Consider the following 27,636-nt stretch of genomic DNA (forward strand, 5'->3'; position numbering starts at 1 on the left):
GCGTAATATTTTGCACGATATTATACATTTTTATACTTTTATATAGATATTTTTTATTATAAGTTTAGTAAGATGCACAGTCGGGGGGGGAGTACTTTTTAGCCAGAAAAAACATTTCACTGTGTGTTGTACTAGTTATAACTACATGTGACAAATAAATAAAGAATTGAATTGAATTGAAAGAAATGAAAAAAGTCTTGGCTTTATATGTGAGCAAAAACATTGTACACAAGTTTGAAAGTAGATTTACAACACTAAACTTAGGCCATGTTTTGTTCAGTGTGTTGACTAATACAAGATATTCCTGGAGTAAACGTTAAGCTAAATCGTTTGTTCCACACTCGATATAGACATTTGTTTTGGTTTTATTCTGTCCTTTTTAAAAATTAATGACACTATACAGCCACTCGCCTGCTTTCAAGCTGTGCATCTCCCCCCATTTTGTCTTCTCCTTCCCTTCACGCTGACACCAGCAGCCTCTGAATTTCTAACTTGAAACAGCAAGCAATTTGTATGCAATGGAACATCATTACCTGAAAATGAATTTGATAGATGAGAGATGAGTTCCTCAATGTACGATCGGGTCTGAAGGTCTGTTTTGCACTTCAATAATAAAGCTCTTGTTTTGCATGTGCAGTCACTTGTTGATAAAACTGCCAATAGTAATGAAAGCACAGGTTCAGCAGGCAGCACTTTTTCCATTTAGAAAAGAATTTAAAGGTTGACTCTTTATTTTATCTTTGATTGGGCTTTCATGAGGTTGTTGCTATGGCTCTGCTGGCATGCATTCATTTAAAGCAAATATAACTTCGGTTGAAAATGTTAGCGTGCACATTTTAGTATGCAGAGTTGGGAGCAAGCCTCAATAGATCCCACGGGGCAATGAGTTTTATGGGGGTCCGGCCATTCATTAACTTGACAGGTTCTGTCAGTTTTAAGACCCACAGTACCTGCAAACGTTGTTGCCCTTCTCTATTCTAGCACTTTACAAGTTGGCACCATATTAATTTATTTTTTCAGCTCACTTATAAAGTCATTTTATCAACAGTTGTTGACCATGTAGTTCTTAGATTTCATGTTTTATTTTGCAAAAGTGATATAAGTAATTTTCTAATGCTTATTTTGATACCTGTGCTGCATAGCATAACTAATTATACCGAAGAATGTTCCTTTCCACACCCACATTTTCAGAAGAAAAGATGTACTCAGTCAAGGCTCTGTAAAAGAGCCACTCCGTCTTTTTCCTTCTGTCTAGCTCAATACCACGAAAAGCTTTTATAGCGTGTGTTGGTTTCAAAGGCACACGAAGGCCACCTCCCACACTGAGAGCTCCACGGTGGACAAAGCTGGAGGACGCCCAACACTTGTGGTCCCTTCTCTTTACACCAGAAATGATAAAGTCAATCTGACCTCATGTCAACCAGTTTATAAAGTTATCTTCAGAGTTTTCCATCAGTACAGGAATCTCATAATGATGCTTTTCTCTGTGTTAGCTCTATAGCACATTTATAAGATGTACAATCCGGTCGTTAAGTGATGACGTGACGAATCCTACTTCCGGGCCTAAAGTAGTCTGCGTTTAATATGGCTTTTGTGTTGTTAACATGTTTAATGTTTTGTATTTTCTTCTATTTAATCTCAAAAAGCTCCTAAAACAGTCAGTGATCACTGTTGACCTCCCTCGGCTTTTATTACCGCTAATCATTTATTTAAGCTCAGTTTTTAAAACCTTAGGATGTAACTACAGCCCAGCCCATGCAGCAGTATATGAATGACTAACCTCGTATTGTGGATGGATTATCTCAGTTGTTCTCCTGGCTGAAGTTTGGTCCTTTTACAGCATCCTGCCATGCGATTACATTTGTTCCTGACCACCGAGAACACTCACGTTAACTTTTATCGAGTGGAAAAAAGTTAGCTTGTTTATATTATGCTAACATAGCTGTGTCGCTAGCGGTCACGTAGCACATCATTATATACCAGCTAGCCCAACTTCAGTAACCCTACAAACGTCACTGCTGTTTAGTTTTCTGTCTTCATTTATGTTGGAAGTGATAACAGAGCTGTACGTTTTAATTTGTTTCCAAAACCCCGCAGTCAGGACATGCTATATTGTATTTAGATAGAAGCTAGCGAGCTAACTTCCTGCTAACTTCTAACTCCGTTAAATGTCATAAATTCCGTTTTTATGGATAATAATAATAATGGATGGGATTTATATAGCACTTTTCAAGGCACCCAAAGCACTTTACAATACCACTATTCATTCACTCTCACATTCTCTCACATGCTTTGGTAAGTCGGAGGAACTGTCATTTATACAGTTTTATATATAAGGCGATACTTGGGTTGCTGCCTTCTTATATATGTTCCCTGCTTGTAATGAAACATGCTGGTCGGTATTCTCTTCGTCCGCATGGTTACTTGTTGCTTTCTGTTCCATTTGCCCGAACTGAACTTGGTAAAAGAGCTTTTGTCCATTTAGCACCCTGGCTTGGAACAAACTGCAGAAGGAATGGAAAATGACTGAATTCATTTCATTAAGTGATTTTAAATCTAAACTACGAATCCTTGAGGCCAAGTCCATAACATGCAACTGTTTCAATTAGATTGATTGTCATTTTAACTGACTTTTTTATTTTTTTGTATTCTTTCACTTATTGTTGCATGTGTGTTGTTGCTGCCTGTGTTTGAGTAATTTCTGTAACTGTGAGACATCTGCTGCTGCCTATCTTGGCCAGGTCTCCCTTGAAAAAGAGGTTTTTAATCTCAATGGTCTTCCTGGTTAAATAAAGGTTAATAAAAAAATAAACACTGGTGGAGGCAGCTACAGTTGTAGCCACAGCTGCCCTGGGGCAGACTGACAGAAGCGAGGCTGCCATATCGCGCCATCGGCCCCTCTGGCCAACACCAGTAGGCAGTAGGGTAAAGTGTCTTGCCCAGGACACAACGACCAGGACAGAGAGCCCAGGGATCGAACCGGCGACCTTCCGGTTACAGATGCGATTTCCAACCCCCTGAGCCACGGTCGCCCGTGGATGCCTGGATGTTAAACTCAATTGTTACACCTGGTAGAGCAGAACGCTGATCATTTTATTAAAGATGAAAGACTTTAGACAGTTTTTCAACTCTCAGTAATGCCATAGTGATCGTTTGATATATGGACCTGCAGCGGAGTTTAGGCCCAGACACGGCTAGTGACGTCAGACTTAACGACCGGATAGCGACTTCTCAGTCACAAAGTAGCTCAACCCTAAACCGTACCTGCTTTATCATTTATTTGACTCTAGGTGATCTAGAAAGAATAGAAGTTAAAGGGACTTTCACATTAGCATCACTTTTTAGACCTGGAGGCTGTCTACAGGACTGAAAGTTATTTTTGTTTTGTTTTGTTTCTTTGGTAGTGTAGGGAGCAGGTGCAAGAGAACCTGGAGAGGTGGAGGTATGCACTGGAGAAAAGAGGGATGAAAGTCAGTAGAAGCTAGGAAGAATGAGAAGGAGGCAGGTGGAAACATGAAGTTGCAAGGAATAGAAGAAATGAGGGTGGATGAGTTTAAATACCTGGTGTCAACCATCCAAAGCAATGTCCAGTGCACAGAAAGGAAGAAGTGAGGCAGTGTGGATCTAATGGAGATGAGTGTCAGGAAGGATTTATTAGAACGTAGCAGCAAGAACAAAAGAGAAGGTTTATAACATGTTGTTCATGGTTTGGAGATGATGTGGCACTAACAGACTAAAGACAGGAGGTGGAGCTAGAGGTGACAGAGTTGAAGATCCTCATATTTTCATTGCCGTGACCAGGAGGGATAAGATTAGAAATGAGGTCAGAGACAGCTCAGGTTGTGTGGTTAAAACGTGAGTTACATTTCTGCGTCAGATCTACAACTTAATTTCCATAACTGGAAACCAGTTTTAAGTCTATGATGCAACTGCAAGTCTGGTCAACACACACAATAAAGACTTGAATGGCATGGAAGCTTGCGGTGTAGGGATAAAAGAAATTTGCAGTTTCTTTGTAAGTTAGGACGTAGAGTCTAAATCAAGCTTTAGAGAGAGAAGCAAGACTGAGATGGTTTGGACAAAGTATCCTCCCAGGCTGAAGGAATTATAGCAAGACCACAGAGGACGTTCATGATTTAGTAAAAGAGAGCATGCAGAGGGTTCTTGTAACAGAAGATAAGGTTAAGGTTAGAACCCGTCTTTCCAAAGTGTACCCTGGTTTTCATGGAATGTCAGCTGGAATACAATTCATCCACCTTCAGCGGCTTTCTAAATGGGTAAAACAGATATCGTTAGTTGATAGGTGAAGATAACAATAAAATACTAATTCATTTTTTAACTGTTTGTTGTGGTTTATGCTTCTTTATTCTGAGTGTGTCCCCTTGATGTGTCGTTCCATGACCCCTCATGAATTTGCACCCAATATCTCAGCTTTCATTTATAGTCGCCAGCAGAGGCTCTAAAATTCTTGACTGAAAGGTTTCAGAAGACGTGCTTGGATAACAAATATCTGGGGAAAATACAGAGCCCATATCACAAAGATTCACATTCACATGGGACTAATGTAAGCGCAGGATCTCCGTGTTTAATAAATTATGGCAGGTAATTGGAGTTCTTTAGCTTTTAAATTACAAACTTGAAAGAATTGCACAAAATGTGGTTCACACACAACCTCCACTGTTATTCCAGATAACTGGCGCTCTCCAGTGAATGCTAGTCCTGTGAGCAGAGCTTTAGTGTTGGCACATTATGCAAAGTCTTTTCTATTCTATCTGCATGTCTTTCTCCAGCAGAACATAAAATGATAATTGGTTTGTATTCAACCTTTAGAGAGACACAAATTACCCTGACCAGAATTAAGATCTTTCAGTTAATGGTCAGAATCGTAACCACAGAGCTAAGGATGTACTTAGGTTTTTTGTTTTTTTTTATTCTTCCCTTTTTCTTTGCTTTTTTCATTCTTCAAACAACAAAATATTGCTCGTGCCGTGAGTTTATGAAAGGAGAGACTGCTCAAATCTCTGAACACGTAACCCCTTTTGCACATTTATTAAATTACCTAAATGGAGATATAAAAGACAGCTCTTGGACAGATCCATGAGGCGTCATTATTTGGAACAGGTATAAATGTTTTTTTGCCTTTGCGCAGGCTCAGAAAACATATTGTACCACCAGCAATGGCCTTGAAAATTGACCACAGAGTCACACGACTTAGGTATACTTTTATACTTCCTAGAGATATCGGCTTGGCTTGATTGAAAACTGTTAGCTTGCTGAACTCAAACACCAGGCTTCTTGTTCTTGTTCACGAAGGAGCAGGGCAGGTTTTAGTGATGATTCTCTCATACTGTGTTGATTTACATTTCTTTTCTATAGTACTGCCATGGGGGCATTACGTGGGTTGAGCAGGAACTCCTTATTTAGTAATTTAGTCATGTGTGTGACGGTGCAGGCTCTCCTGAGGAATCCTGTCTGTTTTCCACACATTTCCTTGGAGTAGACTTCTGTTACTGGGCAACCTGACAGTGACAGAATCTGGTCATCTGTTCCCGCCTCCACCCGTCATGCCTTTACATTTCTCATGTTTCACTTCTCTTGATTCATGCCCTTCTGAAATGTCAGGCGTGCATGAATAATCGAAGCGATGGAGAGAAGCATGTTGTTCGCCGTGTGTCATATGTTGCTGCGCAGTGAAACGCAGCAGTGATGTGAAGAATGGAATCGTGTTGAATCACTATGCATAATACTTTGTCAAATTTATATTTACTCTTCTATTCTGGTGTTCCCACCATAAATTTTTCATCTTTAATCATTTCTTTTCAAATTTGCAGTGCGTGCAAATTTTCTAATTAGTTCTCTCTTTTTTTCACTCAGGCGCTTGTTTGCATTTCATGATGTTTTCGATACTCGAAGGCTAATTTATAACCCGAGATCAATTAGTTTGATGCCAACAGTGCGTCTTAATAGAGGTTCACTTGTATGAGGGTTTTCATCTCATTAGCTGTGACTGTGTGAAAAATTCTGCTCAGCTCATGAATTATTCAACCGTTAATTCTCTTGTGTTTTACGCACACATAAATTTACTCCGCATAGGCCCCGCCCCTTCTTTGAAGGTACATTTCATGTATTTTTATTCCAAAGTGTCTGCCACATTGTAATTTTGTTGGGGTTTGGATTCCTCCACAGAGGTACAAGCCTGGAAGGTGTGACGACATCCTCAAATGGAAGCCCCCCAACCTCAACTCTGTGGACTTTCGTCTCAAGATCACCAAAGTCGGAGGAGAAGGGTACGTCACGGTTGCCAGGGAAACTCTCTGCCTGAGGAATCCAATAGCACCTATGATTTTGTGACACACTGGAGTACTCAGAGACAACCACATGTGCACACATGTGTAAAGTCCAAAGCACACACATTGAATTTCCTTGACATTCATCTTTCAGTTTCTATTTCATCCCATTTCTTTTCTCCTTTCAGATTTCCCTTCTGCCTCAGGGTTCACTTCCTTTTACAGCAGCACAGCTAATGCATGAAAAGTTCATTTCTTTTCCATTTTGCCTAAGCACATTTTTTTCCAGAAGTGCCAGAAGTTTCGTATATGCTGTATGTGCTTTGTGCTCCTCTTTTTCTTGCTTTTTTTCTTTTATTATCCTCTGCTACATAAATTATTCAGCTCCACTGATGTTCGCTCTAACCATTACCCAAGTATACATTACAGCTCCGCAGAAAACAATTCTATACTGGGGAGGGGGAAATCGGAAGGTAATAAAGGCTTACAAATGTGTTTGTTGGGAGGCAGGGTGGTGCAGTGGTTAGCACTGTCAAATTGCAGCTAAACGGTTCAGAGATTAAAGATGCTGGGCGACCAGGGCGTTTCTTTTGTTGAACAGTCTTTTTATTATATTTTTGCCATAAAAGAAAATATAATACAAACTATAATAACACAAAATAAGGAAACTATTTAAACATACTCCTCAAACCTCCCTCACCTTTGCCCCGGTAATATCAGATCAAAATATGAACATTGTTAGATATCATTGACATATTTTCTCAGTAATATATCAAAATAAATCGTTGTTTTGTTACAGTAATAACGTTACGGTTATGCGTTAATAATAATAACCTGCCATCCTTTTAACAAAGCTTATAAATGGATAGATTAGAATAATATTTCCCAACAGATCTTTTAATTACATGTCTGAACTTTTCTATGATGATATGATATGGTCCTTTCGTCCAAAAATAATACAACTTTTGACCAACTACTCTGGTCTACTCGTAAGAGCCAGGCCATTTCTGTGTGTAGTTTGTGTGTTTTCCCTGTTCCAGTTTGCATTAGTTCGCTCCCATTTTTTTTCTCCCATTAAAACTATATTTGCTCGAGACTCTAGACCAGGTTTGGAGATTCACACATGTACTTCCATGAGTGCATGATGCCCATGTGTTCATTATGAAGTACCTGCTATATTCTCACATGAGTTTCATAAGATATCACACTGACTTTATGCTGGGAAGCTGGCAGGTTAAAGACCAGCTGATGGCCCATCTGACTTCACCAGACATTTGCACTTCCATCTGGTAACGTCTAAATAAGTTCTGGGCTACAGAGCATGTGTGAAAATGGCTTACAGTAGGTTAATTCATCATTGTGATTCAAAATCGTTGTCTAGGAATTACCATGCTTCTCACCAAATGTCATCTGAGATGAGCCCCTGGTCTTTCCACTTTGATAAGTAGTTGAATGGATTTATGTTTTGACCACATTTTATTCAATTTAAGCTCAGTATTTTATTATTGGACTAAAGGAGTAGCTTCGCATTACTCACAGTTCAAAATATGGGACCTTAGTGAAGTCCTGTATTTCAACTTTTGTCTGAAAAAATCTGTTTTACTCTTCCCTCTCTAATATTGGGCTCCTTTTAAACAGTCTTCCTTCTGATTGGCTAACCTCTGCAAACAGAAGGTTGAATCAGTGGGTGGGGCTTCTGTGCTCACAATCAGAGTTGTGTGCCTGGGATATTTGCAGTCTTTGACATTGACCTGTTTAGAACAGAGTACTTGGAGCAATCAAAGCAATTATATGCATATATAATGACTTCATCATTTGAAAGATTAGATTAGATTAGATTATATGAAACTTTATTAATCCCTCGGGTGGGTTCCTCCGGAAAATTCAGTTTCCAGTAGCGCACACCGACAGATACAATAAACGGGAATGAGAGCAAGGATATACACAGTCGAATATAAGAAAAAATATTGCGAGTATTGCACAGTGGAGGGAAAAAAGTACTACAGCTCAGTTGTTCCCGCCCTCCTTTGTCCCCCTGTTTCCCCTCCCTCTCTCCTCCAACGAGGAGTTAAACAGCTTGATGGCGTGTGGGACAAAGGAGTTTTTAAGTCTGTTGGTTCTTGACTTTGGGAGAAGCAACCTGTTGCTGAATAGGCTCCTCTGATTATTTACGACCGAGTGCAGAGGATGCCCAGCATTGTCCATAATGTCCAGCAGCATCTTTAATGTCCTTTACTCTGCCACTGTCACCAGGGTGTCCAGCTTCATGCCGACCACAGAGCTAGCCTTCCTGATTAGTTTTTCCAGCCTGGATGAGTCCTTCTTTGCCGTGCTGCTCCCCCAGCACACCACAGCATAGAACAGTACTTCTGCAACCAATGACTGGTAAAACATCCTCAGGAGCTTCCTGCAGATGTTAAAAGACCTCAGCCTCCTGAGGAAGTACAGTCTTCTTTGGCCTTTTTTATACAGGTGCTGTGTGTTGCATGACCAGTCCAGTTTGTTGTCCACCCACAGCCCAAGGTACTTGTATGTGTTGTCCACCTCCACCTCCTCTCCCTCTATCTGAATTGGCAGTGGACCTAGTCTGGACCCACAACCAGTTCTTTGGTCTTTGAGGTGTTGAGTTGCAGGTGGTTTGTGTGACTCCATGTGACAAAGTTCCTCACCAGACTCCTGTACTCCTCTTCCTGATCATCCCAGATACACCCCATGATGGCTGTGTTGTCTGCAAACTTCTGAATATGGCATAATTCAGAGTTATAGCAGAAGTCAGAGGTGTACAGGGTGAAAAGAAGAGGGGACAGCACAGTGTCAGACATGATGTCTTTCAGCCTGACGTACTGTGGTCTGTCAGTGAGGTAGTCGGAGATCCAAGCGACCAGGCAGGGGTCCACCTGCATCCTGTTTAGTTTTTCCTGAAGCATACAGGGCCGGATTGTATTAAAGGCACTGGAAAAGTCAAGAAACAGTATCCTGACCGTGCCTTTTCCCTTGTCCAGGTGTGAGTGGGCTCTGTGTAGGAGGTACAGGATGGCATCCTCCACTCCGACACCCGCCTTGTAGGCGAACTCTAGTGGGTCCTGGGTATGTTGTACCTGTGGTCGGAGGAGGTTGAGGAGGAGCCGCTCTAGGGTCTTCATAAGATGTGACGTCAGTGCCACCGGTCGGAAGTCATTCAGCTCATTGGGCCGGTTCTTTTTGGGGACTGGGACAATGGATGTCTTCCAGAGGGCTGGCACTCTCCCCAGTCGCAGGCTGAGGTTGAAGACTCGTCGCAGCGGCTCCCCAAGTTCAGCAGCACACGCCTTTAGCATCCTAGGACACACCTTGTCTGGGCCTGCTGCCTTCCTGGGGCGAAGCTTCCTCAGTTGTCTCCTGACAACTGGGGAGGAGGGGGATGTCATAGTGTCAGGGAGGGGGAAAAGCGGGAGGCGAGGGAGGTAGGAGTGTAGGGAGAGGGCTCTGTAGTAAAGGTGAGGGTGGGGGGGCTGTGTGCCGGTCAAACCTTAAGAATAAGAGAATATATTATATATAAAAACAAGAAAAAGCATAATACATTGCCTTGAAGAAAATGAATTAAAGGAATACATTTCCCTTGTTAAAGTACATTTGATTTTGAACAAAATCTAATCATGCACCTGCAAATCTGCAGGGTAGATATGCACAAAACATTGTGTTTATTTGTTTTTTTTCCAGAAGACAAATTCAAATAACTCTTCATCTTTTCAATTTGTCCTCTTGTGCCAGTAGGAGGCTGGCGTTTGTGGTTTGGAGCGACTTAAAAATTATTGGATGGATTATTCTGCAGTTTTATAGGTGCTCATTTCCCCTCTGGGGGGGAAAATTCATCACTTCAGTGTTTCTTTCAACCATCATCAGGTCACAATTTTATTATCTCCAAAAGCAATGGCATTCTTGATAGCTTCAGCTCTGGTGTTTGCAATTTACCAAACATTAAACCTGCGGAAACTTGCCTTGTAACTTTGACTTGGCAGTTGCTGTAGATCAAAGCACCGCTGGGCCTGGGTAAAGTCTCACAGAGCTGCTAGCTTGGCTGTAAGATCCAGTGCTCTTTTTTCTGTTTCTGCACATCCTTCAACTGTGTGTTCTTTTCTGCTGTCCAGTCTGTGAGTGCTGTCTGAGTCGCTGTCAGCTTTCTGGAAACACTGCCTTTTCCTTCGAGAGCCAGCTGACCTTAGTGACTGTCCCAGCTTTATAGCCACGAGCCTGCTACCATTTACCTACAGCAGACTGAGAGGATGGCAGCAGAGTACAGTCACTCATTCTACTCCGAATCCAGCCAGCAGGCCCACTAGTCAGCGCCTTGAGTCCTCCCTGTGTGTGTAGGAGAACACAGACGGTTATTGTTGCCATTTGAGAATGTTCTGATATTTCCCCAAAAGATGATTTTTTTGTTTTTTGTTTTTTTGTTGGCAGATGAGCTCTCAACAGACCTCGGTATAGCTTTTCAAATCTCTTCTTAGTCAGAGAGAGAGAGAGAAAGAGAGGCATGTACGGAGGTAACAACTGTTTATTCATCAGCCCACACAATCAATCTTTGAGCACATCTTTGCGTACCACAGAGGCATACAGCCTTGCAAGTTTTATTGCCATCTCTGAAAGCAAGCACAGAGGCAGACGGTGATTATTGTGTGACAGGAGAGGTGGAAAACAAGGAAATGGAAAGATGAAGCAGCAAGTTGTGTTGGTGGACATTTCCAGTGCCTCTCCCAAGCATAGAACAGTCTCGACTATTGTATAGATTACTTGAATTATGGATAGTTCGAGTCAGTATTCGCTCTGAAGGCAGGATGAGTAATGGTTACATCATCTCCTTTTAGGTGTGCAGTGATTTTAAGAACTTAAAAAATGGAGAATGGTCCAGTCTAAATGGCTTGGATTGTCTCTGTAGAGCCCAGAGCCCAAGCTTCTCATTACTACTCTTGTACTCTGGGGAGTTGAGTGTCATTACAACATTGCAAACCATATTTTGTGTGTGTAAAGGATCCACAGTCAGACCTCACAGTCAAGTACCTGCCTTGGAAATGCACCAGAAAAGTCAAGAGCAACACAAAGTCAATGCTGTTGAATTTTTGTACTTTACTCTTTTACTGAACTGTTGAGATCTATCCACTTTTGCATCCAGAGAGGAAAGATTTAGACTGTAATGGAGGCCGAACACGGTGTCAGAGAGTTTGTGTTCACTTATTATGTACAAACAATTAACATACATCGCTTTTTAGAAGCAGCACAGAAGGGTTTGGAATATACACCCACTATAAATCACCAAGTCTGCTGTGAGCTTGTAGCAATTCATCCTTCAGCACAAAGACGAAGGATTCTGCGAACTAGAGTGGAGCGTGTCTTTGAATGGAATTCTGTAGATGACATCTGAAGCGCGGACCACAAGGACATGCAGCTGTATATAGCTGTTACATTTAGACTTCATTTACTGTGCAAGATTCAGAATACTATTCAAGTGGATCTTTTTGTGCTTATTCTTATGTATGGATATCTATATGATTAATACAACAGTTGTGGACGATGTCTATATCCTACAGACAGCAGATGAGGCAAATAAAGATTTATCCGTGAATCATGCTAAGCTATACAAGTTACCATAATATGTTAATTTTTACCATTTATTTTTATATTGAACAAATAAACTCACGATCATCAATTAGTCCATCTCTTTATATTAGTTTTTTTTATAGATACAAGTGTATATAGCCTGCACTAGTCCCATATGTTATATCTGCTGCAGTTTGCAGGGCTGTGTTGGTAGGTCGTAGACGTAAGAGATAAAGAAATTAGAAGATGACTTAAGCAATTAGGAGATTAATTTAAGAGCTCTTTATAGTTTCACAGCAATACCTGAAGTTACTGTGGGGTGCCCCTAATGATCTCTTTGTTTTATGAAGGCTCAGTAATTTCTAAATATAGCTGTGGAGCGTAAGAAAACATCAAAAGTTGCATTTCTGATAACTGTTTTTGTCTGACAACAAAATCTTTAACTACAACATGTGAACATCAGCTAGGTTGCGCTATGGGTGGATCTGAGTGTCATGGTAATGAATTACTAATCATACTTGAGCTCAACGGAGCTTCTTTCCCCTATCAATCTGTCAAGATGTCATATAAAAATTTATATAGTACGTTAGAACTTTAGATATCTTTTGTGGAGGCTGATTTATGCAACGGAGTAATGTCCCAGTGTCACCCCTAGATATATGTTGTAATAGTGTATCTCATGAAGACAGTGAAGCCATATTGGATAAATTCAGGGTTGTTTTAAGCTACAAACCCAAGAAATTACAGGAGATCGTTTGCATTAGACACACTCTCGTTGCTGAAAATAGTTTAGTTTAGATGAGCCAGCTGCCTGAATGGAGCATGCGACGCCCACTTTATGACAGTGACGAACACTGTTGTGACATCAGAGGAATCGGGCATTGTAGCTGTCCGGTTGAAGTCATGTCGCTGTCTGATTTGACTGAGTAGGGTATTTTGCACCTGTGTCAGAGGTTGTCCAAACTGGTTGCTGTGCATGTTCAAAAATGACTCTTTTATAGTTGTTTGCCCTAATAGGGTTTAGTGAAGCTCAGTTCAACCTCAGAGCGTCTAATGGCTTTCCATTGAGGAAATAGCTCAGATACAGTGACCAAAGTACTGGTATGAGGGTAGTGGTGCATGATGCAGTATTTTATCATGCTTCAGTCCTAGTATTAACATTTTTTTTAAACATATGTTTGTTTGTTTGTTTTTCATTGATACTGAGTCCTATGACCCTTTCTAATCTCTTGCTTAATTTACGTTTGATCTTTTGCTTCTGTTGGAATAGTGTTCAGCTACTATAGTTCCGAGTTCATGCTGTTTGCAGACTGCATTGACATTTAACAGCGCCTTGGTTGTTTGTACAGAATCTCCCGCCTTGTTCTGCGTTAAAAACCTTTTATTTTTCTTCTGTATGGTTAAATTCTCTTGTTGTAGCACTATTCGCCTCACCCCAGCTCAGAGGAAAATTGATGCTTCGGTGTAATTTACACATGACCCTGTAAGTGAAACATCAGCTTAGAGCTGTGCAATAGTCTGTGAACCACAACAAGAGTCTCTGCTTTAGAGACTGTGTTCCAAACCTTATCTTATCTGTTTCTGCACCTTTTGTATGGCCTCTGGGACTATCTCCTGGATGCTTTAGGAGAAATGGTGTCAGCACAAGGGCACTTTTCTTGTTTTTGAATCCTGCGTGTTTACAAAAGTGGTCACAATGTGTAGGTCCAAAGTAATAGTTGAGGTAATGATGGGACTGGACACGCTGTTGTAAGATCTTGGCGCTGGACAGTGTCCATCACGGCATGGCTATTTGGCTCTTTTAATGTCTCCTGCTGCTTCCTTCCTGCCTCTGCTAGCTATCATTAGACCAGAGGGGGTTGAAATGGATGGAAAGATGGTCTCCAATTTCAGCTCCGACTGAAATCTGCGTGCTGGATCAGACTGTGTAACTGCACTGTTGTTTAGCCGTCACTTTAGCTCAGCGGCCCCCTTATTTTCATTCTAAAAATGGTTAACTAATATGAAGCCAGTGCCAATGCTTGTATGCGCAGTCTGTGGCACACATAGCATCAGACAAAGTGTCTGGAAATAACTACAGGCACATGGGGGTGTTTTTGGTGGAGCATGCTGGGGAACAGTATGTGATTAAGACATCTGTTGGTGAGCTGTGAGACACATGTTTGTCGAATTGAGAGCTGCGCACGCAAGATCAAAACCTTCACTTTAAAACCCAACAGCCTGTTAAGATGACAATCACCTGGAGATTAGTTTTATACAATGTCCATGCTGTTGGGTTTAGTCTGTATGTGACTTAGACTTTATTATTGCATTGCACTATAAACATGCCTATACTCTAGTTTAAAAAACATCAAGCTGTGCCGAGTGACAGAAGGGCTTCGAGAGGTGTAATCTCACGTCTCTACCATTCTGTTACTAGCTGCAAAATGCAAGCGACATAGTGATTTCTTTGCAGCTCTTACTGAGATCCTGTGCTGAGTGTGTTGCTGGTGTTAACTGAGATCATTTTGTCTTTGCAGGCTACTACCACAGACCTTTGGGTTCCTCTATGTTGGCAACTACGACAGGCCCTTTGCGCAGATGAAGGTGAGAAACAAAATAAAGCATTGTACCAAAAAACCAAAGCCTCCATCCTCATCCAGCTTTAAATTAGCTTTGTGTAAAATGTCTGATTATTTTTATTTTTTTTATTTTTTTTAAAGGTGTGTGGTTAGGCAAAACTGCAGTTGATTATAAATTAGTCCTCCAACCACTTTTACAAGTGTAATCTTAATTTTCCTTTTCCATTAACACATTTTCTCATATTTTAAAATCGCTGGTTTCCCAGTTAGCTTCAGGTTTTACTTCCAGTGGCTTCATTGTGTAGTGGTTTGTGCAAAGATCCCAGGTTCAATCCCCAGAAAAAGCACAAATTCCTGATCTGTGGCACAACCTGCAGTGAAAAAGGAATCAGCCGAAAGTAGCTTTATTTCTATTTCTAGAACCTCTTAAGTCTTCACGTGTGGTTATTATATACATTCAGTGTAATATTTAATCAGATAATATTTTTTTGCTGCCTACTGCTCACATTTTTAAATTAAATAGCTGCAGTTTCCTTTTTCTTACAAAATATACCTGATCTCATTAGTGAAGGTTAAACTGTTTGCCCAGATATTTCAGTAAATTTATATGTGTGTTTGATAACATGGAGTTTGTAGCAGAATTGTATATTCACATTTAATATATCTGCAGTACCGCGCTGATAAAATGTGTTATACCACCTACCATAAAACAATAAAATAACAATATTTTAGAAATCCCAAATTGGACATTTTTAAACCCAAATTGGAACAACTACACTCGAATTCTCTGAGAAGAAGAAATTAATCAAGCATAACATTCAAATGCTAAATTTTGGGCAATTTATTAATTAATATCAACACCTTTTCTATGAAAGTTTGGCCTTTTTTTTTGTTTCATGTCAGACATAAACAATTTGAATTTATGTTCCAGGATGCAGAAAGTTGATAAGGCCATTCTGGACTTTCTGACTTGCAAAAGTTGAAACAATTAATAGGATAATGCATTTACCTATTAGAGACTGTGTCGAATCGTTGGGTGCTTGACAGATGTTGAGCAGGTAAACATAGAAGCAAGAAGACAACAAATGTACTGTTGGAAAGTTACTCTTACAGAATGAGTGTGGCGTTTCATCATGCTTGTGTCATCATGCTTGTGTCATGTTAAATTGATGCATGTTGCTGTAAAAAGTGGTAAAAGAAATGCATTTGGAAGCTCCACATAACAGTGATGTTCAGTTCAACGGGTTTCATAGTTGCATAATGTCTGCTGTGTGTGAATACACAGTTGAGATGACATCATCAGACATTTGACCAACAGCAACACAGACTCGGTCCTGTGCACTCCAGTGATAGCTACCATCACATCACCATCATATATTGGTTAGGGTCCATTAATTTAGAATGAAAATTTGCCAGTCTGAGGAAGCTGACGAGCAACATGTGTTTCCATTTGTTTTACTTTGCTGTAAATTTCCATGAAATGACTTGTAGCATTTGTAGCCTTTTCAGTCATGGTTCAAAAACACAGTAAACAAGCTTTTCTTTTCCCTATCGTATCGTCTTGTCGTGCCAGATTCCCATGTATCAGCCCTGGGCTCTGTCACCAAACACGGCAGATTCTGTTTACTGCTCGGTCTCTAACCTTCTCACGGGGTGTCGGAGCAAAAGCTGCAGCCCCGGGGTCATCCTCTGTCAGATTGCATGTTGTTATTTTTGTGGTAAAATGTGTTTTACAGTAAGTCCGAATGTGAATATGCTAAAAATGGTAATTACTTGTCATCGCAGGACTTGATGACTTGTGGTTTTAGTCAGAAAGGCTGTTCCTGATAAATCTGACACCTCTACACAGCCTGTGTGTGCGTTTGTTGTCTGCTGTGCTCTGTCACACAATGGTTTTGACATTCATCGCCTTCCTTGTGGCTGTGCTAGTAATTTCAACGTGCCTATTAGATGCATTTGGAGGCATATCCAGTTTCCACTATATTGAAATCCGTTTAGCTGCTGTTGAGAGAAATCAAACCAACTTTGTCTGTGATAGGAAAAATGTTGTAATCTTCACGAAAACTTGTTTTATTGGCTCAGTCTTCCAATTTAGTTCCTTATTGTTGTAATTTCTTACATTGTTTGCACCTACAGGGTATAGGTAAAGTGAATATTTGGAAGGGATGTTGTCTGAGAATTTATCAGCTGAGTGCTTCAGAAAGAAGTCTGCTGTCTCACAAATATTGCGAGACAGCAGACTTCTGGAAAACATTTGTGTGGCTCTCTAAATGCTGTTTGGAATTAATGAGTATTTACTGAAAAATGGTCTAACTATAATAAGCATGTCTGGACTTATTTATGACTTGCTGTTTGTTAAAAATTCAGCTGTAATTAGAATTTAGAAAGAAAGTCTTTGAAGCCATGTAATGTAAATAAAAACAGTAATGTTCTGGAAACAGTTTAAGTCAAGTCAGTGCAATTACAAGCTAAAAAAAACATGTACTAAAACCACTCATAACAGTATTTATTTTATCATATTTATTTATTTATTTATTTATAGCAGTATTTAATGTTTTTCCTGTATTTTCTTATCCCCATCCCAAATTTTGCAAACATGTTGCTCACATTAAATTCATCATGAGCATGTTTTTCAAAACACTACAAAAAATGTTGGTTTCTTCCTTTTGATATGTTGTTTTTATACTTTAATTAAATGCACAGTATAAATCATTTGTAAATTTGTGTAATTTTTCTTTCTTTATTTTATCATTTTAGCTTTTTTGGAAACAGGATTTTATTTGTGACCCGGGTTACGCCACAGGCCTAGAGACTGGTTGATGGCTCTCTTGGGACCACCACTTGCTTTGAAATGAGTATTCTCCAACTGGTTGCTGGAGGTTACCGGTAGTCAATGTGAAATCGATTGCTAAAGCCCCTTTCACTAAGGCTGAGAGACCCATCAGTGACCCCCTGACAACCAAAGGTTGCTAGGAAACGATGGGCAGTCCTTGACCGGTTAGCAGGTGGTTGCTGTAGGTTGAGTCACCAAGAGTGTGCTGCACTGAAAACCTCCTTACGATTGATTTGGTCACTGGCAGATTGCTGTGGGCGCCCATGGTATGCATGGAGGATGCTGACTTGTGAGAAAACACTCACAAACTACTCACCAAGCTGTGATGAAACTGAAAACGTGTATCAGAAATAGAAAAGTGTTACATAATTAGACCTTTATTTTTTGACTATACAGGTTCACAAACTGGGGTTGACTCACATGCTTGGGTTGTCGTTATTCCTAGACTTTCAAAAACATTTCCACCGTGACGTCAGCATTTGGTTTGCGGGTTGCCATTTTGAAGCATCAAGTTTGCATTTCTGCCATTGCCATTTTATTTTTGAACCAGAAGCGATCATAATTGGGCAAGAGGATGGAGTAGCACCCAAAACCTGGTTGCAGAAAAATACTCAATACATTTGAACTCTGAAATTTGTCACTACAGGATTGCCTGGACCACAATCTAGGGACCACCCACTGGTCCCACCCACATGGACCACTATTTAGCTAATGTCATTCATTTAAAATCACAAATGATATTTTGGCTCATGGAAAGAATATTTATTTAGTATTTCATAGAAACACTTTATGAAATACACTTTTTTGGGACTCTGTTGAAGCTGGAGATGTTTCAAGGCAGTCATATTGCACTTCTGGACTAGCTTGATTTTTTTTGTTCCCAACACAGTGGATATGTGGGTTTTTCATAGAAGTATGGTCTTGATGTTTTTTTCACAAACTTAGTCTGTTTGAGTCAAACTCTGGTTCATTTTCCACCCTTGTGTGTGTGTTTTTGTTTTGTTTTGTTTTTCCAGAATATACAATAGTTTCACCTTAAAAATTTGGAAAAGAAATGCATAAAAAGAAAAGAATGCAAAGTAGTAAATTTTACAGCTTATCTGCTCCAAAGCAGGGCATCTTCTATGTGTACGTTTTTGTTGCTCCTACTCCAGATGCATCTTGCCAATAAGTGCATTGAACTTCTCATGTGGTTTATTATTGATGCATTTTGAATCCTTTGGAGTTTGACTGGAGTTGCGAAAATGAATCAAACGTCATACACTTTTGTTACATGACTTAATTTCAAGGCATTCAGACTTGGGGTCTAATCAAAACACCTACGTCGGTGTGTCTTTGCTTTGAGGAAGTTGAGATTTGAGAGCTTATCAGCGTGGAATTCACCTGCTGAGCGCTGAATTGTAATTTATACGACTTATGTATTCCTAAGTAAGCGAGCAGTTACGCAAAGACATATTTTATTGTGTTTAATCTGTGGCAGGACTTTATTGAAATGTTATTGAAGTGATTTGGATTTTTCAGACATTTTTTTTTTTTTAGACTTTTCCTGGATATTGTTGAATCTAAATTGTGGGATTTAAAAAAAAAAAAGTATGAATACTGTGTAATTAAAAGTGCTGTCACAGGAAAACACTCAGTCATACTGCAGACCAAAACAAACCAACCAGTTAAAAGTTTGAGAAGTTTTTGGAGCAGTTGTTGTTTAACTGCCAGATTCGACAGTGCGCCGCATGCCTGCTCGCCTCTAATTTGCCTCATTTACACATTATTACCTTGTTATGCTCATCTTTCTTTTTCGATGCGGCAGCCAATCTGAATGTGTGGGATAATGATTGTTATTATACATATTCACCAGGGACCTCAATCCTGATGTCATCTCGCACATTCAAAAGGAGTCGTGGAGTGGTCGGAAGTCCCATTTGTTTGTTCTGGCACAGCTATTCAAGGGCACATATAGCTGTAATTACATAGTAGATAATGCAGCTGATCTGTGACAAATATTTTAACTTTACTACTGAACATTTGTCTTGTGAGTCATCCTGTTGAATTGTGTGTGTTTTAGTGGAAGCTAATATTAATAGGGAGGAGATGTTAGCGTATTCTTTTTGAGCATGCATCATATATTAGGATTGAATATTGATACAGTCTATCCAGAATCTTATTTCCTTCGAGGGTGCGTTTGTTCATAGTCGTACTTTTGCATCTTATATCATTTCCACACTTATACGTTATTTCATCCAGTTTCTCGTTATTAAAATGGGCCCGGGTGCTGCAGTGCCGCAGACCTCCGGGCCCCTTCTGATTAAGTCGAGAATGAAACAAAGGCAGGGTCAGTCGCAGAGAGGCGTGATGGGGAAAATAAAACAGCTATTCAAGGAAATTACAAACTTTGTTTATTCGTCTGACATCATACTGTAGCATAATGCGCTCGTACAATAGTCCCCACAGGATCCAGTATTTGATAAGGAAGCAGGGCGACTGCCTGCGTGCTGTGTACAGGTTGGTAAAAGGTCAGATATCATAAATTCCAGTAGTCTGGAGCTAATTTTGGTCCCGCTGCTGCTGCTGCTTCTTCTTCTTCTTCTTTTTTGCACGATGTAGTGAATCTCGAGCAGCTCGATTTGCGTGAAGTGTTTCCAGCTGGGCGCCGTGTACCTGGAGTCCAGTGTTTTAACGATGCATGAAACTATACATTTTTACACATAAATTGTGAGTATTTATTACACAGCGTGCTGCGGGGAAAGGCTTGTTCTAACGTTTGAGTCCAAGGTTTATTTGTTAGCACCTGGCGGCTCTTTTTTGCTTCTCATCCGTAAATACTCTGCATACTCTTTCACGCGATTCAGTCTCAACAGGATCTTGAGCTTTATTGTGAAAGGTGTATGTGGAAAATAAACAAGCGGACACGCGATGGTTTTACCGTCGTTGTTGCTAACGACAACGCATAAAAACAGGCTCTTGTCCGTCCGTAGTGTGGTTATATTAAATATAAGAGAAAGAGAGAACTTTAAGAAATTAATGTAGCCACTACAGTGACCATCAAAACGATGAAAAAATATTGCCGTAAACAGTTTATTTTGCGACACCACGAAACAAACGATAGACTTTTTTATATCTTCATCCGATATATATCGTTATATCGAACAGCCCTATTTGTAACTTGAACTGCCTGAGGTCAGCGCTACTATAAACTCCCTGACCAGAATAATAAAAATTGATACACAGGACAAGATAACAGCATTGTTACCTTAATGATTGGCTATTTTTATTTTTTACTGCTGCATATATGAAGCGATAATGCCTTAAAAATTTTAAATCAAAATTTCTAAACTGTGGGAGACAGAATATATTACTGGGGAATTAACATTGTACAGTCACAAGAAATCCTTAGTGGGATTATCAAATGACACACTGGCACTGTACCACTAATGTGAATGGAAATTGCATTCATTAAGACATAATCACGTCATGAGTAATTAGTGTTTTTATGAACATGAGCCTGGATATTAAAAATACAACTCTCCAGCATGCACGATGCTGTGAAAAGGTTTCAGGAATCAGATTCAGACTTTAGTCACTCCCTGGAAATCCTGTTCTGTTTTCTTGCGATTGTTCTTCTGCAGTGCTCAGAACAGCAACCCTTAAGCTATAGTGTCATTTTGTGGAATGGACGCTGTGGAAATGGAGCTCTCGTCAACAACGATGATGCTTGACATGAAACAAAGTCGAGTCAGTTTAAAGGGAAGTTGTTTCTCTCTTGCAAGTGGTCATAACAGTGGTTTGATCAGTCAAGTCCTGGAACTTTTTCAGTATGACCAATCATAACCGCCGTGTCTTTTCACTGAGCCTTGATACTTGGGGGAAAAAAGAGCTCTCTCATCACGTTTTAGTAAAAAAAATAAAAATAAATTGTCCACAACAAAAGGCTGCTTTTCTTCCTTGTCAGCCATGTTTATATTTGCTGTATATATTTCTGATCGTTTCAGGATTTGAATAGAAGGCAGGCAGCAGAGCGCTTCTGCTCTGCAATAGTGCAACATTGGCTGATAAAGAGTTTGACTGCCAAAGTCCCTGATAACTGGTGGCACACGTGTGCTGCCATAATGAGACAGATTTGGATGGATTAAGCACCAAGTGGTGATGGAAAATGGCAGCCAACATGTCACCCTTCACCAGCAGGAAGAGATCCAGCCTGTAGCAGCACGTCCCGCCTGCCTGTACTGCCCTTCACAGCTTGCTGGCAGTTTGATGTGTGGAGCTTTAGGAAAGCTCAGAGATTCTGTCGCTGCTTTACATCATCTGCAATTCTTCTCCTAGTAAAAAAAAATAAAAAAATGTTTGACTTGGCTTCAAAATAAGCTCTCAGTAGTTTTGTCAATATTTAACAGTTACAGCTGCAAATCAATTTAGAGGCCATTTAGTGTGTTTATCTAAAAAGCCATTTTTAAAAGATGTCTGTTTAGTCTGGATTCTTTCTCTCACTTTCTGTCTTCCTTTCTCACAAGCGTTCTTGCTTCCTGTGTGAATTCGACCCCCACTGTTAGCCCAGATGCACCACGCTCCAGGATCACATAAGCTCTTACTTTGTGTTTTTTAGCGTCTTGCCAAATACTGGTGCTTTCCTGGCAACTCCAGTCACTCTCTGACCTCAGCTAAAGGTTGCGTGTTCACGCTGAACCCCGGAGGTATTCGTCATTTTTACTCTCTGCGAGGCCAAGGTGAAAAGTCACATCACAGCACCTCATAGCAACTCATGTCATTGCTTATTCTATTGCGTATTTTAAAAGCGTGCAATTGCACGTGACCGCTTCAGCTGCACTTTTTGTCTTCTACGTTCCCAGCAGCTACAAGATTTGCATTTTTCCAAGTCTCGACAATCCTCTCAGTCCCTCGACAAATAAACAACAGATGCTCAAATGTCTTCTTTGACTCATGCTTGATCTTCAGTATCGTGTGCCATTTTCTTATACTTCAGCAGTGTTACAGTGTGCTCAGTGTGTAGAGCTGATTTTGTTTTCAAAGCAAAGTGTGATGTAATAAGTCAGTGATCCTGTGTAGCTCAGTAGGTGGAGCAGGAGCTGTTGCACTGCTTTATTGAGAGATGAAATACAGACACTCGTGTTGTGTTAGTGTTTGTATGTGCTGATGTGTTATTGTAGGTCCTTCTGAAGCAATGCAGCTGTGTTTAATGATCAAATATAAAGATTAACTACATGATTAGCTTCCGTCATACTTCTGCATGAAGCATCAGAGCCTCGTCTTACATTCAAAGAAGCATGCTTCCTAAAGTCACACCACAGTTGATTTCGATTTGTTACATTTAAACCTTCCATGTCTAAACTACAATACTTTATAGCCTGTGCTTTTGATGTTTTCATCTTCTAAAAGGTACAGTTACACAATTATTTAATACTGATGCTAAAAATCATTTGAAACTTGAAGGAAATGTGTGACACAAGAAGAATAACATAAGAATTTAAACTACTGTACATAAAAAAAGCTTGTGCCCAAATAGTATTAAAGACCAATACAAATAGCAACATACATTCATTTAATAGAAACCTAAAATTTATAGCTGTGGAAAATGGATGTTAATGTGAACATTTTCTGTGTATTATTCTCAATTAAATGTATTTATTTACTTAGTTTGACAAACAATAAAAACAAGTAAGGTAATCTGAAGATGTCACCTTGGTTTTGACATTTTATATACTTAAAAAAATGATTAAGCTATTAATTAATCAGAAATTAGCTTACTTGTTTAGTTACAGCTTTGGTGTATCCGAACTGCCTCCATGAGTGTTTATGCTTATGTTGTTGTTCTTTTTCTCCTCCAACCTGCAGAACTTATTATTTATTATTTGAATCTGACCAATATGTGTCAGAGTTGCACCAGCATTACGGTGTCTAGGATAAATTAACTGATGCGCTGAATGACTTTAAATATTCCCTGCGGTAAATAAACTTGATGGCACTACACATTAACTCATGGTACATTTATCCTTTAATTTCAAAAATGTCACCCAAAATATTTCTGTATAAGACTTCTGAGTCTTCTTGAGTGTTTTCTCTCCTAGAGAGATCCTTGGTCTCAGAAGAGTCCCACAAGACATGTCAGTATTTGCTTCAGTCAAATGTTGCCGCTACTTGAATAAGACATTCAGTTAATCTGCACAGTGAGCTGCATATTACTGCGTTTCAGTGAAGACCAGTCAAGTCAAAAGTAGATTATTTCCATCTGTAGTAATTTGGTGACATGGCTCTGTGCTGGAACCTCCCTGATGCACAGAGACCTGCAGCTCACTGGGTATTTTCTCTGTACACCCTAGAGATGGTTGTGGGAGAAAATCCCAGCAGATCACCAGTTTCTGAAATATTTCCACCAGCCAGTCTGGCACCATCAGCCATGACATATTTAAAGCCACTTAAATCACCTTTCTCAGCCATTGTCATGCTCAATTTGTCCATGACTATAAACAAAAGTATAACAAGTCATCTTTAAACACCGTTTCCAGAATTAGTTGTGCCATTTGGATGTGTAGAGTGATATCTGCTAAGCCATCAGCTAATGTGGCACTGAGATTAGCTGATCTTTGTGGCCTGTATGAACCAACGGTCAGTTTAATCCCAATTTAGTGCTCTGTCATTGCAATTTGCTTTGCTTTTGTAGAATTGAATGCATCGGGCATAGAGCAGCCTTAAGTTTAAGTCTTTTTCCTCTTGATGTCTTCTAAAAGTATCTAATTAGTATCAGTAATAACAAAATTGATGATGATGATGATGATGATGATAAAGAAAATGTGAAGAAATTGCAGTTGTGTGTGTGTCATTTATCAAAAGTAGCTGCATTGATCAGTTGTGCAGCATGTGCCTGAAACCTTTTACAATGATTCAGCTCAAAGTAAAAAGCAAGGCTGTGGTAAACCAGACCATAATACCCCACCTAGATTCACGATTTTTAACGTGTGATAAGAGAAAAGAATATGCTTTGTATTCGCTCACATTAAAGGCACGCGCTGTCTCTCATCTCTGTCTGCGCAGGCCACTAAAGAGCTGAAACAATACGACAACAAGATCATTGAGTGCACCTTTACCAACAACAGCTGGGTGTTCATGAGGCAGAGGGTGGACAAGAGCTTCCCCAACTCCTATGATACAGCCATGGGTGAGTCTTTGTCCTTCTCCTTCCAGCCGTTATTTTTAATATCCCACTGTCTCCTGTATCTGAGTCTAAATCTGTGCAAATAACAGCCAGTCAGCCTGTGATTAATGGGTTATTTTATCTATATTTCTTTTATTTGTATTTGCAACAGCCTCGGTTTTATTTCTGCATTGTGAGACTGTGTATGCGGAGGGGCAGATGTTATGTTGTGTACTCTCCATTAAGAATGCACACTGACTCTGTGGCCTTGTCTTTGGAGCTGAGGACAAATTGTTTTCTTTAGCTCCTCACTGTGAATAGAGTAGCTGACATTTTGCCACACAATTTCCAATCTTTAAGAGGTTTTACTGTCGTGAATGGGAATGCGCATGATATATTATTGGCTGATAAGCGAGAAAATGAAATCATTGTTACTGTTTCAATAATGAAAGTTCAGCCGATAATTAAATCTGATAGCACGGTGCATGCTGCGGATGTTAGCAATCATTTTTTTTTCTTCTGCTCTTTGCTTGCTGCCTGAGGGCAAGGCTGAGCTCCTCATGCAGAACAGTGGAGTTAAAGGAACTTTAGACGACGCTCGTTCATCTGTACGACAAACTCTACAGTTTATCAAACAGGTTGATCAAGTAGAATATAAATGTCTTTAACTGCCCGTCGAGATGTTAACCTGCTGCCTCTGCTTCATCCACAGCCATTTTCACACATTACTCATGATGCCTCTAGCAAATTGTTATGAACAATCCACAGACTAATAGATAATCTCCGTACCGATTAAGCTTAATGTACAGTGGTTTTTTGTCTTAATATTAAAATTAAACGTTTTGTCTGTTGCTAAGAAATCATTGGCAGCATCACAGTATTTATGAAGACTTTCTGGGGGCCTTACAAGATAGCATTTTCCAAGCACCTGTTTACAATCCCAGAACCAATTAAGCTGGTTTGGGCTCAAAATATTTCCATGTACTGTTCAGCTAGCTACCTGGGTTGCTAATAAGCCAAGCTCTGCTAGTCTGCAGGAAAGGTTCACTTGAACAGACGCGTGATAAGAGCGAGACATGACAATCAAAGGAAGCTAAATGGAAAACTGTAGCAGCAAAGATGGCCTTTCTCCTGCCCCAATCAGTAGGAACCATAAGTCGGTCTTAAGATTGTGCTGATTAATGCGCACAGTGGAGGGTCACGCAGCGTCAGCCGTATGATGTATCTTATTACTTGTAGGTAAAACTACTTGTCGTTTGTCTTTGTAGTAAAGCTAGTAAAGCTTACTAGGAAAGAAATATGCCTTTGGGGCAAAGTCACCACACCACACATTTTTTCTATACATGCTGGTTTTTGTTTAGTGGTCCAGGGTTCGACCGCTTTGAGCATTGACATAAATTGTGGTTCTCTCCCTGTTCAGTGAGACAGGGTCTTGTTTGGTGGAGCCACATTGGCTGCAGAGGGGCAACGCCAGCTTCTCAAAGGGCTTTGATTGTGCCCTGAGAGATACATGCAGTAGGGTGGTGTGAGATTCTATCAGCTGTGGTGCTTAAATGATGCTCAGTTGGAACTTAGGGCCCCAAATTGTGCTGAGAAGAAATCCCCCTACCATCAACATCACCACCAGCCTGAACCATTAATAGTAGACAGGATGAATACATGATTTCATGGTGCTTATGCTAAATTCTGAACAAATCCCAACCATGCAAATGTAGAAATGGAGACTCATCTGATCAGGCAGCGTTTTTCCAATCCTCTATTGTCCAATTTTGGTGGTCCGGTGTGAATTGCAGCCTCAGTTTCTTCCGCTGCTTTAAGGCATCTGCTTTGAGGCTCTGCATTTTTACGCTGTTGGTCTTCTGCACACTTTGGCAATAAAGTGTTTTGCTGTATAGTTTTTTGTACATATATAATGATGCATTTTTTTAACTTTTTTTTTAAGTACAAGGATTTGCTTGTCTTGTGCTTGTACATTTAAGTCTCTTTAATGAGGTTTTAATGAGCTATGGGTCTTAAAGTTAGAATAAATCGTGAGTTCTCAGTCTGAGTACCCTTTCTTCCTCTCCACCAGCAGCACCCCTAGAGCAGTAAAGAGGTAGATGTTGTGAGAGAGGATAAACGCTACCACAGAGCTGTCAGACAATTTATTAGTTCAAGGGCTTTAATCTGGCCCGGGTTATGGTCTCTCAGACCTACTTCGGTGCAACGACATCAGTCAAAAATCAAATATGTTTGCAGTCGATTCACACGGACACGCTCGAAGGTGGAATGAAAATCCAGCTGTGATGGACTGCAAATGTTATCCATGCACATTTTTAGGCCATCTCTTGCAGTTAGGCAATGCAACCCTAGGCTTTCATTTCACCTCCACAGTTAATGGCTGTCTTGAAGACAGTGCAGATGTGGCACTACTTCTAATATATTTTCAAATAATGGACTTATAATGGGAAATGCATGAAAAGGGGAAAAAGATTACAAATTCAATGCTTCAATCAAATTGGATTTCATTTCACAAGTTGTGATTTTTGTTTTAAACTTTAAAGTTCTCCCCCACGTGCCACATGCTATGAAAATGCACAGCAACCACAACAGGAGAAACAAATGGACACAAACAAAGCAGAGGAAGGCGAGGACAGAATGCAAAAATAATAGATAAACACGGCAATAAACCATGTTTGTGTAGCACTTAATCTAAATGCTGAGTTCACAGCGCTATACAAGGAGGAGCATAATAGTACATATTGAAGCAATAAAAACAAGAAGCATAAGCGAGGGAAAACACATTTAAAGAATGAACGAAATTGATTGAAGAAGATAGAAAAGATGGTCCTGAATTATTGAGCTTTAGATCCCGAGGCGGACTGTTGTACAGCCTCGGAGCCCAGATGGCAAAAGCGCCTTTTATCTCAAATCTGGTCAGATAGTAACACATTTGTCCCCGAGCTGATAACATTTCGCTTCATTTAGAGGCTGGATATAGTCGTCAGTGTGCTGCTGGTATTATGGCGCTGTCATAACCGTGCAGAGGGAGCTGTGGAGCAGGAGGATCTTTTTTCTAGCACTCAAAATCAAAAAGTCCATATCATGTTTCCGTAGACAGTGGGAGTGACTCAAAAGTTGGTGTGTGTCTGTGATAAAATAGTGTTTAAAATGTACTTTAGCAGCTTGGATGCGTGTCGAATCCTCTCTGATTAATATAATTATGAATCATTAATTTAGGTGTTTTTGCCTCATCCACAC

The 27,636-nt window shown here is 40.0% G+C and overlaps 1 protein-coding gene across 1 annotated transcript in view; it reads left to right on the top strand.

Moving 5' to 3' along the window:
• The window catches only part of rngtt (RNA guanylyltransferase and 5'-phosphatase), a 109,693-nt gene that overhangs the window by 75,283 nt on the left and 6,774 nt on the right, over nucleotides 1-27,636 (top strand). The window contains exons 13-15 of the mRNA XM_005935401.3: nucleotides 6,187-6,287; nucleotides 14,381-14,447; nucleotides 24,297-24,420. Of these exons, the coding sequence (XP_005935463.1) occupies nucleotides 6,187-6,287; nucleotides 14,381-14,447; nucleotides 24,297-24,420 (292 nt within the window). The remainder of the gene's footprint in view (nucleotides 1-6,186; nucleotides 6,288-14,380; nucleotides 14,448-24,296; nucleotides 24,421-27,636) is intronic.

Source organism: Haplochromis burtoni, unplaced genomic scaffold, assembly GCF_018398535.1.
Source record: "Haplochromis burtoni strain Fernald_Lab_line unplaced genomic scaffold, NCSU_Asbu1 Contig_92, whole genome shotgun sequence".
In the NCBI taxonomy this organism is placed as follows: Eukaryota; Metazoa; Chordata; class Actinopteri; order Cichliformes; family Cichlidae; genus Haplochromis; species Haplochromis burtoni.